At 46.3% G+C, this 20,283-nt stretch overlaps 1 protein-coding gene across 1 annotated transcript in view; it reads left to right on the top strand.

Annotated features, from left to right (window-relative positions):
- Positions 1–17,185, top strand: part of LOC120935498 (zinc finger protein OZF-like) — a 31,019-nt gene extending 13,834 nt beyond the window's left edge. The window contains exon 3 of the mRNA XM_040347548.1: positions 16,211–17,185. Coding sequence (XP_040203482.1) covers positions 16,211–17,090 — 880 coding nt within the window. The 3' untranslated portion in view covers positions 17,091–17,185. The remainder of the gene's footprint in view (positions 1–16,210) is intronic.
- The last annotated feature ends 3,098 nt before the right edge of the window (positions 17,186–20,283 follow it).

The following is a 20,283-nucleotide window of genomic DNA, read 5'->3' on the forward strand; positions in this document are numbered from 1 at the left end:
GTTTTAGCAATATACTACAAATCCGCACTGATACTGTGATAAATTGATTGTGTTACTCCGTTTCGTCAAAAACTGACTACCTCTGGCGTATGAAGGTGCGGCGTGCTGACGTCACCGATGAGACAACGCTACAATCCCGGAAGGACAGGCGGATAGTGTGAGCTGGCCGGCTTAAACAATTTTATTAGTCACGCTTTTATATTACTACTAACTGTAAGTGTACATCTTTGTCTTTTTGATTAAATACTTGAAAGTACTACACTATGGCAGCTTTTCTATTTGTATGGGGAATAATTACTCAGGAGATATACTGAGGACCCCCCACGTGGAGGAGATAGGACATCTTTTGCTACTTACCATTGAAAGACCCTGGGCGGGGGTAAACAGCCACATGCTGTTGTGATCTCAATAACAAGAGATCCATTGGAGTCGGTAAGGAGATTTGATATAAGAGGTGGAGGATTCCTTTCTTTAACTTCTTGACACTTCTTCTTGGGTGTTAATCTGCTTGAAGTCACCGATAACCACTTACAGAACGGATCGTCATTTAATTAACCGCTTAACGACCGCCGCATGTACATATACGTCCACAGAATGGCACGTACAGGCAGATGGGCGTACGTGTATGTCCCTGCCTTTCCGCGGGTCGGGGGTCCGATCGGGACCCCCCGGTACATGCGGCGGTCGGTTCTTCCGTGGGAGCGATCCGGGATGAGGGGGCGGCTATTCGTTTCTAGCTGCCCCCTCGCGATTGCTCCCCGGATCTGAAGAACGGGGAGAGCCGTATGTAAACATGGCTTCCCCGTGCTTCACTGTGGCGGTGCATCGATCATATCATCCCTTTTATAGCGAGACACAATCGATGACGTCAGACCTACAGCCACACCCCCCTACAGTTGTAAACACACACTAGGTGAAACAGAACTCCTTCAGCGCCCCCTGTGGTTAACTCCCAAACTGCAACTGTCATTTTCACAATAAACAATGCAATTTAAATGCATTTTTTGCTCTGAAAATGACAATGGTCCCAAAATTGTCCGAAGAGTCCGCCATAATGTCGCAGTCACGAAAAAAATCGCTGATCGCCGCCATTAGTAGTAAAAAAAAAAAATAATTAATAAAAATACAATAAAACTATCCCCTATTTTGTAAACGCTATAATATTTGCGCAAACCAACCGATAAACGCTTATTGCAATTTTTTTTTTAACAAAAATATGTATAAGAATACGTATCGGCCTAAACTGAGGAAAAAATATGTTTTTTATATATTTTTGGGGAATATTTATTATAGAAAAACAGTAAAAAATATTGCATTTTTTTCAAAACTGTCGCTCTATTTTTGTTTATAGCGCAAAAAATAAAAACGCAGAGGTGATCAAATACCACCAAAAGAAAGCTCTATTTGTGGGAAAAAAAGGACGTCAATTTTGTTTGGGAGCCACGTCGCACGACCGCGCAATTGTCTGTTAAAGCGGCACAGTGCCGAATCGCAAAACCTGGCCTGGGCCTTTAGCTGCATTTTGGTCCGGGGCTTAAGTGGTTAATGCTACCTTCGAACAATATTCACTCTTACATTGGTCACTTTATGTTTACAGTGATAACTAATATTGGAGGGGTACAATTTATGATTTAGGCTTCATTTCCATGGACGTTTTTACAGCCACTTTTCTGAGCGTTTTTTGCAGCTTAAAAATGGCTCTCCATGTTAGTCTATGGTTTCATGCCCACCATGACGTTTTTGAGCTGTAGATGGCTGAGCCGTTTTTGAGCTGCAAAAAAAACCCAGGACCAGTGCGTTCTGAAGCTCCAGCGTTAGAGCTGTAAAGACGTTAGACGCCTGCAAAAGTGATTTAACAAGGCTTAATGCCGTGTTAAGCCTCGTCCTGCGTTTCTTTCTCTATTCAAAATCAATGGTTCCCAATGGGAGCCCATTGATTTGAATAGAGGTCGCACCAAAAGTCGGATCAGGATGATCCGACTTGCAGGGCGACTGGTGTGCAGAGAATCTTGAAGGGGAACCCCGCGCAAATTTAAAAAACTTTTGCGTGAGGTTCCCTCCAGGATGATACCAGACCCTTCGGTCTGGTATGGATTTTAAGGGGAACTCCTACGCTGAAAAAAATGGCGTGGGGGTTCCCCCAAAATCCATACCAGACCCTTATCCGAGCATGCCACCCGGCCAGTCAGGAATGGGGGTGGGGACGAGCGAGCGCCCCCCCCCCCCCCTCAGCCGTACCAGGCCGCATGCCCTCAACATGGGGGGGGTGGGTGCCCAGGCAACGAGGAAGAGCGGGCTGGCCGCTGCTAATAAAAGAGCTGCAAGAAGATAACATTGGCCAGCCCCGAAGAAAGCACCAGAGAGCGGGAGAAGAACCGGGGAGAGCGGAGAAGATCCCCGAAGGCAGAAGAAGACCCCCGGAGCTGGCTAATAAATGATTTTAAAAACCTGTGTTGTGTTTTTATTTTATTGACACTTTTCCTCCCGGGGAATGGGTAGGGGTACGATGTACACCAGTCGCCCCCCGCAAGTCGGATCATCTTGATCTGACTTTTGGTGCGACCTCTATTCAAATCAATGGGCTCCCATAGGAAACCATTGATTTTGAATAGAAACAGAAAAACGTGGCTGAAAACTAGCGCGGCAAAACGTGCATTGAATTCAATGCAAAACGTGGGAAAAATCGCGTTAAAAACGCTTTTTTTCCTGGCGTCTGTACTAGCTTTACAGCCCGTTTTTTAAAACGTTCATGGAAATGAAGCCTTATTGTAGATAGTCACCGTGGACTTTTGCAGACACTTATTCACCGATTTTTTTGTATTCAATATTTATTTCAATCATTTTTGGAATTTTCTCACGTTCGTTTGTGAACCTAAAGCAGCCATACACGGTCGAATTTCAGACAGAGATTTTCTTTTCAAAATCAGAAAGTTTTTTTTTTTGTGATCCGATGATGCCACCATTGATTTTTGAAATTCGGTCGACCAAAAGTTACGTTGTTTCCGTACGGCGTGTTTAGCGTAAGGCTGTCCCTTCTAATAGTAGGGGCAGCCAATGCTAAAGTATACCCGCAGTTCCCGCATCGCGAAATTTGAATTTCACGTCGTTTGCGTAAGTGATTCGTGAATGGCGCTGGACGCCATTCACGTTCACTTTGAAGCAAATGACGTCCTTGCAATGCAAAGTTTCCCGACGGCGCATGCGCTTTACGATCGGCGCGGGAACGCGCCTAATTTAAATGATTCCCGCCCCCCTGCGGGATCATTTAAATTGCGCGCGCTTACGCCGGGCAATTTTGCCGGCGCGCCCTCGCAATTTACGGAGCTACTGCTCCGTGAATCGAGGGCAGCGGCGCAAATTTGCGGGGGCGCAGGGCAAAATCGTTGCCCTGGGCCTCCGTAATTTATGCGCAAATCTTACTGAATCTGGGACATTGTTTTTTCACAGTGACTGCGCAGTATTTTCTCTTTACACATTTGTTTAAACACGCCCCGCAAAGACGTGTAGTATATTGCTAATATCACTCCCAAGTTATCAGCTCTTCCTATCAATTAAAAACTCGGTCTCTTCTGTAGTTATCCGCCCCTTAGACGATATAACAGTAATGCACCCGCTCCCTTGCAGAGTAGCACGAGCGTGTGGTAGCGTATGTCACAATATTGTTATCATTGCGCAGGCGCCGTGTTCAGCTGACTGAGCTATTTATCTTCGGCTATTTCCGTTGGCCCCGTTGTGGTTCATACTGTACAAGCGCTGCGCCTGCGCAGTACAGGGGTGGCATTATCGATCGGGGGGACCCTCATCGGCAGAACACCGGCCCTGCTTCTATCCCCTTTGTGTGAGTGGAGATTACCCCATCTTTAAGGATATACAGTAATAGCCGGATTCAGGTAGGGGCGCGTATCTTTAAGGCGGCGCAGCGTATCGTATATACGCTATGCCGCCTTAAGTCAGAGAGGCAAGTACTGTATTCACAAAGTACTTGACTCCTAACTTACGGCGGCGTAGCGTAAATGGGGCCGGCGTAAGCGTGCCTAATTCAAATGAGGATGAGGGGGCGTTTTTTTATGCTAATGGGGGTGACCCGACGTGATTGACGGTTTTTACGAACGGCGCATGCACCATTCGTGTACATATCCCAGTGTGTATTGCTCCAAAGTACGCCGCAAGGACGTATTGGTTTCGACGTGAACGTAAATTACGTCCAGCCCCATTCACGGACGACTTACGCAAACAATGTAAAATTTTCACATTTCGATGTGGGAACGACAGCCATACTTAACATTGACTACGCCTCCTAGGGGGCAGCTTTATCTTTACGCGGCGTATCTCTTACGGAAACGGCGTATCTTTACTGCGACGGGCGCACGTACGTTCGTGAATCGGCGTATCTAGTCATTTGCATATTCTACGCCGAACTCAACGGAAGCGCCACCTAGCGGCCAGCCTAAAAATTACACTTTAAGATACGACGGCGTAGGAGACTTACGCCGCTCGTATCTTAGCCTAATTTAAGCGTATCTGGTTTCCAGAATACGCATAAATTAACGCCGGCGTAGATTCAGAGTTACGACGGCGTATCTATCTATGAATCTGGCTATATATACACACACAGCACAAGGCCGTGTTCACACTGCAGTTCCTCTGAAATCCACAAGGTGGTGATCTCATGTCTATGAAGGAAGGCAGAAAGTCTCTATGGAAGAAAGGAAGTGATGTCAGCTATAAATAAAAAGTTGCGGGTGAGAGGTGAGTCGCAAGGAAGTCGTGAGGAGACATTGCTGGAAGTGGCAGCAGAGGAGGTAATAAGATCTTATTTTCTATTTACACCCAGTAACCCCGTCATGTCCGTCCTCTTCCTCCATAGTCACTGTGACGTCTTTTATCTCCAGCAGATGATGATACACACATATATATAGTGTGGAAACCTAGATTAACCCCTTCAGGGACAGAACATTTCCCTATTTTTGGGGCCGGAACATTCTCCTCCATAGTGGAGATAATTTCTAGTAATATGTCCTCTAAACAAACAGCACTGACAATAAATAGACAAGACAATGACTATCCTGACCATACATGGCCTACAAAGGGCAATTATTACACTACACAGGCAACCAATGGACAATCATTACACTATGCAGCCAACACAATGATGGAGTGCAGGGGTCAGGAGTATGGAGCATAGAGCCCCTTACATTGCTGGTCAGGAGGAAAAAAACATTCCCCAGCCTGCCATGAAGAATATGTTCCATTGTTGGTGTCAGAGGGAGGAAAATACTGAAAGACCTGAGGAAAGTAGAGGAGCTGAAGGGACTTTGTGGGGTGCTGTGGCTGAAATTCTCTTGGGCTCTTGAGGGGGTAGTGGGGTTAAATGGCTCTAAGGGGGATGAACAGATCTGAAAGGGGAGTGTAGCTGAAGGACTCTGGTCCCTTGATAGGGTTGTTGGGCAGCAGGGCTCTGAGGGATGAGGAGGTTGTAGGGCTCAGGGGGATTCTAAGGTAGGAAGGGTGGAGGGGGTCTTGGTCTATGATGGTCCTCCCACCTGAGCTTACTGTTCAGGCATTCTTACAGAACTCCTGCCAGGAAAAAAAGGCAACCTTCACCTTCTTACCATCTCACAGGTCAACTATAATTTCCAAGATACCAAGTGGAATGAAGAGGGGCAGTCCTTCACACCTTGATCGGCACTTGTTCCGTTTGTGCAGTATTGCCTAATAGGTGGCCAGGGATCGGTGCTGTGCATCTGGGGAGGCAGCCCATAACCTTCCCATGACCCAGGCTCTGGCAGTGCCCAGTGCTGAAATTTAGAACACCAGTAACCCACTGCCACTTCGTACAATGTCCTGGTTACTACAGTATACTTGCCAACCTAGAGAACAAACTCTCTCCCCCCTCTGTCCTCTTATCCACCCTGGGCTGTTATTGGAAGTAAAAGAACAGATTCCTCCCTCACAGCTCCCTACTCCACCAGCACCATCCTCCTGCTATCCAATCCAATCCCTCCTCTTATTGCAGAGAGTGACAGTGACATCACTTTTGTCAGTCAGCAGGCTGTCGGAGATTGGAGCCTTGCAGCCGGATTTTTGGCAATTATCCTTATTATCCGGCAACTCCGGCCAAAAGTCAGCAAGTTCCTCTTCCTGGACATCATGATGATCCTATATTGACCTAAAAGCACTGCCTCAGAGCAAACAAGAATAGAGAAGAAGAGTCATATCTATCATTCCTTGTCCGGAGATCGAAAACAATGCAAAACCAGTTCAGAAACAAAACAGACCCAACAGAGTAAAGGGAATTTATGATCTGAATTACTGTTTTCTCATGGGGGTAGTGGTTACTAAATGTAAAGCAAACCTCCTATTAACCTCCCACCCTCACATCTGATTATTGTGTGACCAATACCATCCAAATAATTCTTACTTTCATTCCCAAAGGTATCCGTCTACAAGGAGATCTGTCACTGTCTATTTCCCCATGGAGGAGTGGGAGTATTTAGAAGGACACAAGGATCTCTACAAGGACGTCATGATGGACAATCAGCCGCCCCTCACATCACCGGGTAAGAGGAGACTTTATTGTAAAGGAGAGAGCAGTACGGAGGCTCCACCTAGATCCCCCATCATCTGATAAACACATAGAAACAATGTATTCAGTCAGTGTGTGTGTTTCCTACAGATGGATTCAGTAATGGGAACCCACCAGAGAGATGTCCCTGTCCTCTGTATTCCCGGGATTCCACACCGGAAGGTCACACCATCCCTCACCATCATCAGGTAGATGAGGAACAATCACTGATAGTATCATTAGGATCTGTACATTATCTGCATTGTTACCATTGATGTCATTTTTATTCTATATTCAGAGTGGAGACCTGAGAGATTCTAAAGTTGAGGCTAAAGAAGAGATAAAAGAGGAGGATAATGAGGATGGGGTGATGGAGGAGTCGGTGTGTCTAAAAAGTCACAAGGATCCGTACCAGGACACCATGGTGTCCACACAGGAAGATCACACCATTCCTCACCATCATCAGGTAGATGACTGACAATCATTGGTAGTTCTGATTTATACACAGCATGTTTGTTATAATGAATGTTTTTAATATCTTTCAGAGTGGAAATCTCGGAGATTATAATATCATTGTTAAAGAAGAATATAAAGAGGAGGATGAGGAGTATGGAGTGATGGAGGAGTTATCAGAAGGACACAAGGATATGATGGAGATGCCTAATATCAGGAACCCACCAGAGAGATGTCCCCGTCCTCTGTATTCACGGGATTCCACACAGGAAGGTCACACCATCCCCCACCATTACAAGGTTGGCTGGATGAAGTATACAGAATATGGACTTGTGGAGATATGTGGACTTTTTTATATGATGTCAGAATATTAAAGCTTTTATTTTAAAGGTAATATTTTCTATCCTTCTCTTGATTTAGGGTGAAGATCTGATGGCTATAAAAGTTGAGGTTAAAGAAGAAGATACGTATGTGAGGGATGATCAGCAGTCTATGGAGGAGGATGGAATAACGGGGACATTTATAGAGGAGGACACTCCTACAGAGATCAGCACAGGTGGGTCATTAACACTAAATGCATTCATCCACCCATACTGCTCACTGATTGGTCCAGAGTAGGGCAAGGACTGGGTGATATCAGCCTGTAATACTCTTTTACTTTCCTGAGCTGTGTTCCCCGACCTGTATTCCTCTCGGATAATCTTCCTTCTCTTTGCTGCAAACACAATTTATGTGTCTAGATTGGATTTATGGAGATTCTTGGGTTCGACTGCTAGAAAATGGTTGATTTTTACCATAGGTGCTGTTCGACCTAGGTACCTGGTGCATGTAAAGCAGGAACAAAGATTGTCTCTGGACAGCCGCACACTGAACAAATTGTAGCCTTTATTGAAAAAAGGACAGCACTACAAGTCACAGCAAAGTGAAATAAAATAAAACCCAACTGCTGACGCGTTTCGCACTAACGCCAGTGCTTAGCCATGACTAAGCACTAGTGTTAGTGCGAAACGCGTCAGTAGTTGGGTTTTATTTTATTTCACTTTGCTGTGACTTGTAGTGCTGTCCTTTTTTCAATAAAGGCTACAATTTGTTCAGTGTGCGGCTGTCCAGAGACAATCTTTGTTCCTGCTTTGCTAAGTGCATTGCCTGCACCTGAGTTGTCTGCAACGGTGGATGTTTGTCTGGGTTCCCACCTGGAGCGGCTATTCCCCTTTCTACCTGGTGCATGTACCTTGGGTCTAGCGCCTGAAAAAAAACCTACTCTGCAATCCGCATGTGAAAGCCCATGTGCTTTCACACTTTGGCGCTGCGCTGGCAGGACGTCAAAAAAAGTCCTGCAAGCTGCTTCTTTGAGGCGCTTTAGGAGACGTGTATATACTGCTCCTAAAGCGACCCACCACACAGTGTAGATGGACCATCATATTCCTCTTATCCTGAGGAACCTCAGATGCACGCCGTTGAGGTCAGAAGTGCCCCGCTACGGGAGTGGACCCTATGGCTGACTGCTGCGGATGGAACTCTGGGTGGTTAAGGAAGGCAGGTCACCTGGAGCACCAACACAGATCCAGGGAGCTAGAGCATAAGATTCCCCAGGGTGCAGAGTCTAGAGCCAGCAGGTGTTCACCAGAGCCTTTAGTGGTGAGGATGGACTGGGCTGCAACTGGCTCCAGGTTGCGGCCCCCAGAGTCTCCCAGCTCACGCTCACAGTAGGCTACAGGAAGATAGAGAGGAAGCAGCATCCGAGGATAACAAGATATAGTAAGGGGATAAGCCAAAGATCGGGGTGACTAGCAGACAAGGGCAAACATAGAACTCGCCAAAGATCAGGGTCACAAGCAGGCAGGGAAAGTCGAGAACAAGCCAAGATCGGAAACTGGAATCAGATGTAGAAGGCACAGCAAGATACACACAAAGGTTAACAAACAATGTTGACCAGCACGGCTGGCTTGCAGTGTACAGGTTAATATAGAGTTCCCTGATATGGCCTGGGGTGGAGCCATGCTTAGAGGAGAAATTACTTAAGCAGTGAGGTGAGAGTTGCTGGCCTCTTAATCAGCACATGGAGAGGTAAGCTGACAGACAAACATTACTGCATAACCATGACAACATCGATCAACACTCTCTGCCATTGTCTGAGAGCGCTGATCGGGAGTCGTTTGGCTGCTGATTTTCCAGAAGCTGGCTTCTGTCGGACTAGATGGCATACACACGGGCCGAATGTCCGAGGTTTTTATTTTTAACTGGCTGATGTCTCTCGACATTCAGGATGTGTGTACGCGGCTTAAGAATGAGACTATGTAATTGAAGCTTGACAGAAAAAGGGTCCAATGACCCTTATAGGAGATAAGCGTTCAGCCTCAGACAAAATTGTAAGATTGTTATGGTCGGTCAAAATTAGGATACGCACAGTAGTATCCTCAAGAGCTAAAGTGATAGCCAATAATTCTCTGACCCCAATTTCGTAATTGCATTCTGCTGGAGGCAGTTTCTAACAAAAGTAGCCACGAGGATTCATAGAGCATTCAGAGGTTGGACGTTGAGAGTGAGGGTACATAGGATCTCAAAGAAAATCGTGCCGTGCTAAAGCAATAATTAACTAAACTGAGAAAATTCAAATAGTCCATATATTAGATTCCCCAAAGTGGTGAGCACTTGTGATTTATATTTATAACAGTAACTTAGGATCAGCATGTGCCAGCACTGGAGCTGTAGCAAAAGCAGCCTTGAGGGAATCAAAGGCTTTAATCGAATCCTGGGACTGATTCTGTGGGTTGCCGTCTTTTCTGGTCATATGTCAGGGGTTTGACCAGAGAAGGGAAATTACTATTACTAATACATTTCTGGAAAAAACTGGCAAAGCCAAGAAAACATTGAGAATGTAGACCTGTCGGTCTAGGCCACTGTAAGGCCCCGTACACACGACCGAGGAACTCGACGTGCCAAACACATCGAGTTCCTCGGCGAGTTCAGTGTGGAAGCCGCCGAGGAGCTCGGCAGGGCGACTTTCCTCATTGAACCACGAGGAAATAGAGAACATGTTCTCTTTTCGGCCCGACGAGTTCCTCGACGGGTTCCTCGCTGAAAAGTGTACACACGACCGAGTTTCTCGGCAGAATCCAGCTCCGACCGAGTTTCTGGCTGAATTCTGCCGAGAAACTCGGTCGTGTGTACGGGGCCTAAGACTGCAGATAATTTCTCTGGGTCCATCAAAAACCTGACAGCAGAAATTACCTAACCCCAAAATTTTACCTGATCACTACTCGCACATTTTTCTAACTTGCAATACAGGTTGTTTTCTATCAACCTCTGTGGCACACGGGCGACGTCTGTGTGGTGGTTCTCTAGGGATTTAGAGTATATGAGAATATAATTGAGGTAAACCACCACCTATTGCTGCAGCATATCTTAGAGGACATTGGGGTAGATTCAGGTAGCTACGCTATAATTTACGGCGGCGCAGCGTAGTGTATTTACACTACGCCTCTGCAACTTACAGGAGCAAGTGCAGTATTCACAAAGCACTTGCTCCGTAAGTCGCGGCGGCGTAGCGTAATTCAAATGGGGAAGGGGGGGCGTGTTTTGTGGTAATATGTGATGACCTGACGTGATTTAAGAACGGCGCATTGCGCCATCCGTGTACATATCCCAGTGTGCATTGCTCCCAAGTACGGCGTAACGACGTATTGGTTTCGACGTGAACGTAAATTACGTCCAGTCCTATTCGCGAACGACTTACGCAAACAACGTAAATCAAATTTCGAAGCGGGAACGACGTCCATACTTAACATTGGCTGCGCCTCCTAATAGCAGGAGCAGCCTTACGCAAACGACGTAAAAAACTACCGCCGGGCGCGTGTACTTTTGTGAATCGGCGTATCTAGGAAATTAGCATATTCTACGCCGACAACAACGGAAGCGCCCCTAGCGGCCAAACTTATATTGCACACAATTCTACGCCGCCGCAATCAAGTTACGTCGGTGGAGGAAGACTATTTTTTCAGCGTAACTGCCTTTGAGAATCGGCATAACGCTACGCGGGCGCGAATTTCAAATTACGGCGGCGTATGTGAATCTACCCCATTGTTAATAAATTACTGAAAATCTGCAGGAGTGTTGCAGAGACAAAAGGGCATTACAAGGTATTCGTAGTGTCCGGTCCTTGTATTAAATGTAGTTTTCCATTTGTCCCCCTCTTTAATACTCACAAGATTGTATGCCCCTCCCAAATCAAGCTTAATAAATACCGTTGCTCCCTTGAGGGGGTCAAAAAATTCCAATATCAATAGGATCGGATAAGAATTTTTTAAGTTATGCGATTGAGACCCCTATAATCGATACAGGATATCAGTTCACCACTGTTCTTTTTCACAAAGAAAGCCAGCACCGGCAGAAGAAGAGGATTTTCAGATGAACCCCAGAGATGGTGAATCTGCAAAATACTCCTCCATAGCCTTCTTCTCTCTGAGGCAGACAGAGGGTAAACCCAGCCACGTGGAGGAATGGCACCAGGTTGAAGGTCAATTATGCAATCATAAGGCCGATTTGGTGGCTAAATACCGACCTGACCATTGTCAAAGACATCACTGAATGAGCAGTACTCTTCTGGCAATGAAGAGACTGAAGACGTGCACAAGACCTCAATCACTTTCTCAAAACACGTATTAGTGCATTGTGGCAACCATGACAGAAGCTCAGCACTATGCCAATCAAATGAGGGATTGTGCCTCTATAGCCAAGGCTAACCAATGATAAGTGGGTAATGAGGTGAGGAAATGACTTGGAATTGGATTATCTCATGGTTAAGAGCCCCTACAGCCATGGTTAATGGAGCGGTTTGATGGGTCACATGGGCAGGCTATTGAGGTCTCCTATCAATAGCCTCAATGGCAAATTGAAAGACATGAGGCTGGAGCGGTCTCGAGTGCTTCAACACAAAGGCACTATCTATGAACAAGCAAGCAGCCCCAGAGTCGATTAGTACCCCTTTAGTATCGATGGAAAATTCAGATCAGGCAAGAATAGCCGGAACTAGAGGCTTATCCTTTAGGATAGCTGGGGACGCAAAGACGCCACCTAAGGTCTGTAACCTACAGGACCTCGGATGTGGGCGTTTCCCAGGACAGTTTGGGCAAGACTTCAATAAGTGACCTGCCTGGCCACAGTAAAGGCAAATCTCTCCCTCCTCCTAAAGGCCCTCTCTTCGGCAGAGAAAGACATGTGAAGCCCAGCTGCATGTGTTCTACTTCAGTGGAGAACTCAGGGCCAGGAGGCATGGGTGGGAAAGCAAGGCTCAAAGCCAAAAGTGGTTTGACTTGGTGCAAGTGCTCCTTAAAGGAAGGTCTCTTTCGGAGTCGGGAGTTAATGAGAATGGCAAACAAGATCAACGCCTCAAGATTCCTAGCTATATTCCGAGCTGCAATCTTATCTTTAATGTTAGAGAGGCCATAGGAATAAAGTAGCCACGACAGCCTCATTGTTCTAAACAACCACTGCTGCCAGAGTACAGAATTTAATGGCGTAATCTGCAGCAGTTCCCACTCTATGTTTAATGGACATAAGGCTTTTAGCAGCAGATGTGGAGTGAGTGGGAATATCAAATACCCATTTAAAGGAAGTCAAAAACTCAGGGCAATTCTGGGTGGGTTTTTGTGTTTCCCATAGAGAGTTTGCCCAAGCCAAGGCTTTGTCAGAAAGCAAAGAAAAAAAATGAAACCTACTTTGCTTCTGTCCGTAGGGAATGCCTGGGACATCTCACGCATCTCAAAATATATTCCGACCTGGTTTAGAAAGCCTCTGCAGTGAGCTGGATCGCCCCCAAAATGCTGGGGAAATGAATCAGAACCATTCATACCTCCTACATTAATTGTATTAGAGGCAGCTGCCTGAACAGAGACAGGAGCAGCAGCAAGGGATGGCTTGCAACACTGGTTGTACTGGAGCAGCCAGAGTAGGAGGATCCAGATGAGCAGTGCGAATCAAGAGCATTTGTAACGCTATGGCAAACCTATTCATGCGGTGGTCCTGCTTGTCCAATATGGAGAAAATATTACAACTAAGTGGATTACCTGCATCTTCTGGATTCATGGCCATTGCGTAATGTCAGTAACCATAAAACAGGAGTCGGAAAATGCAGTTAAAATCACACCTCTAACGAAAAGGCAAAAAATAACACGGTTCAAGAATGTAGTCAATAACTGAAGCCAAGGTTTGGATGCCAGAGCGGGTAATCGGACGAGCCGGGGTCAGGAAGCCAGAAGTCAGCGTAATAAGGAGCAAAAACAGGAACAGGTATCGGAAGGTAAGTCAGCCAGTCCAAGTCATACACAGGAACACAGGCAGGAACACACTGGAGATCATAGACCACGCAAGGGCAGGGAGGAAATGAGCAAAGCTGTTTGGCCAAAAGGGGCTGGCTGTAGGCTGGACTAATGAGGCAGGCAAATAATTGTAACTAGGTGAGTCACTGTGGAAACAACGAGTGTCTGGTAATTAACTGACAGCCAAGCAGCTTCTGTGCACTGAAAGAAAAGAGCTGCTCAAAAAATAGCAGGAGCCCAGCCCTGACATTATTTTATGTTGTACATTACATAATTCTGATGCTATATAGTCCTCCCTGTTGTATACTACATAACCCTGACTTTTGCTCTCACCCCTCTACCCACTGATATATATATATATATATATATATATATATAAGGCCAGTATGGTGGCCTGAGTTTATGGGAGGAGCCCGGAGGGTATTTAAGCAGCCCACTCACACATGCTCTTTGTCGGTTCAGTGTGCGGTACTACACGTCACTGGGCCGACTCTTTCCAGCTCACCTCATGTCCGTGAGTCTGCGCATTCAATCGCATTCAACACCCTCCCGCCCTTCCCTTTTTCAGGGCACTTCTCAGCATGTCCTTCTTCAATTAACTACCCATTACTTACCTTGGGTATGCCCCCTTTTCTTGGCATACTGACCAGACCACCAAGGCACACTTCAGGTCTATTTATGTTGTAAGTCTTATGTGATCCACATCTCTCTCTCAGAGGGTAACGACCATAAATATACACACACAAAGGCCCGGATTCACATACATTGACGCATATTTATGCCAACGTAGCGCATCGAATATACGCTACGCCGACGCAGTGCAGAGAGGCAAGCACAGTATTCACAAAGCACTTGCTCCCACTTGCTTCCGAATCTACGCTGGGTTTTGAAAGCGTAAGTCGTCGTAAGTGTAAGTGGGCGTGAGCAATGCAAATGAGGCGTGACCCCATGCAAATGATGGGCCGAGCGCCATAAAGATACGAATAACGAACAGCGCATGCACCGTCCCGTGGACGCATCCCAGTGCGCATGCTCAGAATCACCTCGGAACTACTCCCTAAGATTCGATGGATCACTGCCTACGACGTGAACGTAACCTACGCCCAGCCCTATTCACGTACTACGTAAACAACGTACAATACGACGGCTGTGTTCCCTGGTCCATACCTTAGCATAAGTTGCGCAAACCGCGTATATTATGCGCCGGGCGCAAGTACGTTCGTGAATCGACGTATCTCCCTCATTTCCATATTTGAATAGGAAATCAATGGGAGCGCCACTTGCGGCCAGCGTAAATATGCGCCCCCGATACGCCGGTGTAGGAAAGTTACGTCGGTCGGATGAAGCCTATTTTCAGGCGTATCTCAGTTTATGGGCACGGCGCATAGATACGACGGCGCATATATACACTTATGTCGGCGTAAGTGCTTTGTGAATCCGGGCCATAATATGTATTCTCTTTTGTTGCACCCATTTCCTATCAGCTGGACATTTTGGGCTAGATTCAGGTAGGGGCGCGCATAGTTACGGCGGCGCAGCGTATCGTATTTACGCTACGCCGCCGCAACATACAGGAGCAAGTGCAGTATTCACAAAGCACTTGCTCCGTAAGTTGCGGCGGCGTAGCGTAAATGGGGCCGGCGTAAGCGCGCGTAATTCAAATGTGGAAGGGGGGGCGTGTTTTATGTTAATCTATGATGACCTGACGCAAGCGCTGTCCGTGTACATAGCTCCCAAGTACGCCGCAATGACGTATTGGTTTCGACGTGAACGTAAATTACGTCCAGCCCTATTCGCGAACGACTTTCGCAAACGACATAAAAAATTAAAATTTTGAAGCGGGAACGACGTCCATACTTAACATTGGTTGCGCCTCCTAATAGCAGGAGTAACCTTACGCCGGAAAAGCCTAACGTAAACGACGTAAAAAAAATTGCGCCGGGCGTACGTACATTTGTGAATCGGCGTATCTAGGTCATTTGCATATTCTACGCTGAAAACAACGGAAGCGCCCCTAGCGGCCAGCGTTAAAATGCACACAATTATACGCCGCCGCATTCAAGTTACGTCGGCGGAGGAAGCCTATTTTTTTGACATATCTGCCCTGGAGAATCGGCGTAAAGATACACCGGCGCAGATTTGAAATTACGGCGGCGTATCTGGAGATACGCCACCGTAACTGCTACCTGAATCTAGCCCTTTATATCTAATGATTTGATTGGAGCACAGACTTTTACATGGTGATAATAATGTGATAACATCCTCATACTTTGGAACCTTAACCAGAAAGTGATAATGAGGGAGGAGTCAATAACCCAATGATGGTGGTCTTAAGGATCAGTCCAGTCTTTATCTTGGTTGTTTCATTACTAAATCATGGACTAAATAATGAAGTGTAGTACTTCTTGTGTTTGGGAAGATGGCAATGAGTGATAGAGGGGGTGGGGACACTCATCCTAGACTCATTTACTAGTTACCTTGAGGGGGGATTGTAAGATCCTCAGAGACAAAGCTGCCTGATGTGGGCGGAGTCCTGGTTTAGGGGAACCAATCTGCTCATGTCTAGTATTAATCTTTTTATATCTATTTTAGTAGATGGACGGGAGATGAGGAAAACCTCAGAGGATTGTCTCACTTTGTCTCCAGACTGTAAAGTAGAAGATGAGGACATCACACAGTATAGTTCAGGAGAAAACCCGACTACCTCAAATGTCCATCCGGCACCACACAGTGTAGATGGACCATCGTATTCCTCTTATCCTGAGGAACCTCAGACTGTGAGGGTCGGTGTCGTCCTTCCGAAAGATAAGAGGTTTTCCTGTACTGAGTGCGGGAAGTGTTTTTCGAAGAATGACCAGCTTTCCATTCATCAGAGATCTCACTCAGGAGAGAAGCCATTTTCTTGTCCTGAGTGCGGGAAATGTTTTTCACAGAAGTCCAATCTTTATAATCATCGGAAACTGCACACAGGGGAGAAGCCATATTCCTGTCCTGTGTGCGGTAAATGTTTTGTACAAAAATCAGTACTTGACGCACATCAGAGATCTCACACAGGGGAGAAACCGTATTCCTGTCCTGAGTGCGGTAAATTTTTTTCACAGAAATCCCATCTTTACAGACATCAGAGATCTCACACAGGGGAGAAGCCACTTTCCTGTTCTGAGTGTGGGAAATTGTTTTCACAGAAGTCCCATCTGTACAGACATCAGAGACTGCACACAGGGGAGAAGCCTTATTCCTGCCTTGAGTGTGGGAAATGTTTTGTAAGAAAATCAGAAGTTGTCGTACATCAGAGATCTCACACGGGGGAAAAGCCATATTCCTGTCCTGCATGCGGGAAATGTTTTTCACAAAAGGCACATCTCGACAGCCATCAGAGATCTCACACAGGGGAAAAGCCACATTCCTGTCCTGTGTGCGGGAAAGGTTTTTCACAGAAGGTACATCTTGACATCCATCTTAGATCTCACACGGGGGAAAAGCCTTATTCCTGTTCTGAGTGTGGGAAATGTTTTGCAAGTAAATCAGATATTGTTGCACATCAGAGGTCTCACACGGGGGAGAAGCCGTATGCTTGTCCTGAGTGCGGTAAATGTTTTTCGGGGATGCCCAATCTTTACAGACATCAAAAATTGCACACGGGGGAGAAGCCTTTTTCCTGCCCTGAATGCGGGAAATGTTTTTCAAGGAAGTCCCATCTTTACAGACATCAGAAATCTCACATGGGGGAGACGCCACTTTCCTGTTCTGAGTGAGGGAACTGTTACTCGAAGTTCTGTCTTCCTGTACATCAGGGATCCCACACAACCCTTGAGGTGTATTAGTGCCTTGAGTGCGGGAAATGTCTTGTATATGAATGTTGCTGGACATCACAGCTCTCATGTGGGGAAGAAGCACACCCTGATATACACCTCAGATATACTCCATGGCTGATCTTCATCATGTAAGAAACACTTTATAAGGAGATCAGAGATCACCAAAGACATGGATGAAGTGTTGTACCGTGTTGGCCATTGATAGCAGTATAAAAATAAAAATTGAGTCATTACCTTTCATTAGCCGAGTATGAGTGGTGTGGTGGTGTAAAATTTCACAAACACTGAGGCCCCGTACACACGGTCGGTTTGGTCCGATGAGAATGGACCGAAGTTCATTTTCATCGGACCAAACCGACCGTGTGTATAGGCTATCGGTCTGTTTTCCTTCGGTCCAAAATTTCTAAACATGCTTCAAAACCGAACCGATAGACCGCTGCCCCATCGGACCAAACCGATGGTTAGTACAGAAAAGCATCGGTTCTAAACCTGCGCATGCTCAGAATCAAGTCGACGCATGCTTGGAAGCATTGAACTTCGTTTTATTCAGCACATCGTGTGTTTTACATCACCGCGTTCTGACCCGATCGGATTTTGAACTGATGGTGTGTACACACGTCAGGCCACTTCAGAGGTGAACCAATGAAAACGGTCCGTCGGACCATTCTCATCGGTTTCGTCCGACCGTGTGTACGGGGCCTTAGAGGTCTGTTAAAAAATAAAATAATAATTAGGGGTGCACCGATATATCGGTGCCGATACATATCGTTTTTTTAGGGGCATGACGAAACAACAAAATACTGGCCGATAATGTCCCACCTCAGCGCGGGACTTAATTACCGTGCGTACGGCTCGTTTCCTGTTTCCCCTGACCTTTGGCTCTGCTACGGCCAGCATTGACGTCATGACATCGCAGCCAGTCACTGGCGGGTGCGAGTCTGACCATCGGCGGCTGTCCATGCAGCTCCCCCTCAGACTCAGTCAAGTCCGCGCTCTGTGGGGGCTGGGCGCCATCCAACCCCTCGAGCAAGCTGCTGATTTCATCACCCGACGGCGGGACTCGCTTATGCCAGCAGTTAAGGTAAGGTCTGTGACTGACTGTCACAGACCACCAGTCCCCTAGTGCAATTGAATTTTATTATTAATGTGCCCCGCGCCTCGGCCTTTTTAAATGCTATATCATGTACCATTTTTTTAAATATAATGAATGAATGAATGCCTCGTTATTAATCCACCAGTCCTCATACCTCACCTAGTGCAGTACACACAGACATCTAAGATCTGTTATATATTTTATATGATGATATCATTAATTAATTATTTAAAGATGTCTGGCAATACACAGACATCTATATTATATGATAAAAGATGTGACATCTGTGTATTGCACTAGGTGAGGTATGAGGCAGTCGAATTAAAAGGGACAAATAAATAATGTCACACATATTATATACAACATATTGCATAATGAGGCACTGAATCTGTATATGAAGATGTGCTGAGTGAGGTCTGATATCAATTATATGTATCAGTTCAGTGCAGAATGCCTCAGTCAGTGCAATGGCCAACTTTATATTATCAGCCTTCCTAGGTCAGTGACCGTGCCTTGCGTCTCACTCAGTGCAATCTGCATCTTTAAGATCAGTACCTCATACCTCAATCAGCACATTTTCATATACTGATTCAGTGCCTCATGCAATGTGTGACATTATGTGTGTCCCTTTTTAATTTGACTGCACCAATGTCAGGTCAGTCCATTATACTGTACTTGGGTAAATAAATGTGAAACGCTTTTTGTAATGCATTCTTGCTAAATCTATGCCTCGCTCCCCACTGAGTGCAACATTACATTTTTACTTACTGCAGCCTTGCTAGGTGCCAGTGCCTCATACCTCACTCAGGTCAATGTACTTAATTATATCCTGCATCAGTGCCAGGTCAGTGCCTAGCGCCTCATTCAGTGCAACATGCAACTTTATATTTTGCACCAACAACAGGTCAGCACCTCGTGCCTCAATAGATGCAATGTAGAAGTGTATATAAAGCTTTCCTAAGTCAGTGCCTTGAGCCTTACTGCATATAATGGACAACTCAACTTTATATGCAGCGAAAGCAAGTCAGTGCCTCGTACCTCACTGAGTGCAGCTTCAACTAAACTGCACCAGCCAAGGTGCTGCCTACCCTGACTGTAAGCGCCTAATGCCCAGGCATGTCCAGATTCCAGGGATTTTTTTTGGGGGGTTTACTACACTTGATATTTAGTTCTACAGTTTTGCTTTTAATTTTTTTTTCCAGATTTCACTCTGTCTTGCTGTTATCCCTGTGCTACACAGGAAAGGTCAATGGCCCAGATTCAAGAAGCACTTGCGCCCGCGCAACTATAGGTTACGCAGCGCAAGTGCTTACTTGCTCCGGTGTAACGAGTGCTCCTGATTCAGGAACCTCGTTACACCGACTGCAGGCTAAAATCTGCACGGCATAAGGCTCTTATGCCTCGCAGATTTTAGGCTGCATTCTTGCGGGGGCCGCTAGGGGGCGCTCCCATTGTGTATCAGCGTGTAGTATGCAAATTGCATACTACCACTGATTCACAAGCTTGCGCGGGCCCCGCGCAAGCCAGGTACGGAGTTTCCGTACGGCTACTTTAGTGCAAGGCTTCCCTTTCTAATAGCAGGGGCAGCCTGTGCTAAAGTATACCGCCGCTCCCGCGTCGCGACGTTCAAATGTTACGTTGTTTGCTTAAGTGCTTCATGAATGGCGCTGGACACCATTCACGTTCACTTTGAAGCAAATGACGTCCTTGCGACGTCATTTGCCGCAATGCACATCGGGAAAGTTTCCCGACGGAGCATGCGCTGTACGCTCGGCGCGCCTAATTTAAATGATTCCCGCCCCCGGCGGGATCATTTAACTTGCGCGCGCTTACGCCGGGCAAATTTGCTGGCGCGCCCTCGCAAGTCACGGAGCTACTGCTCCGTGAATCGAGGGCAGCGCAAAATATTTGCGTGGGCGCAGGGCAAAATCGTTGCCCTGCTCCCACGCAAATATCGCGCAAATCTTATTGAATCTGGGCCATTGAGTGCAACGCTCTGTACTGCATCGCAACAGTACTAGATCCCAGATTTAAAGATCA

This window comes from Rana temporaria, chromosome 4 (assembly GCF_905171775.1).
Source record: "Rana temporaria chromosome 4, aRanTem1.1, whole genome shotgun sequence".
In the NCBI taxonomy this organism is placed as follows: Eukaryota; Metazoa; Chordata; class Amphibia; order Anura; family Ranidae; genus Rana; species Rana temporaria.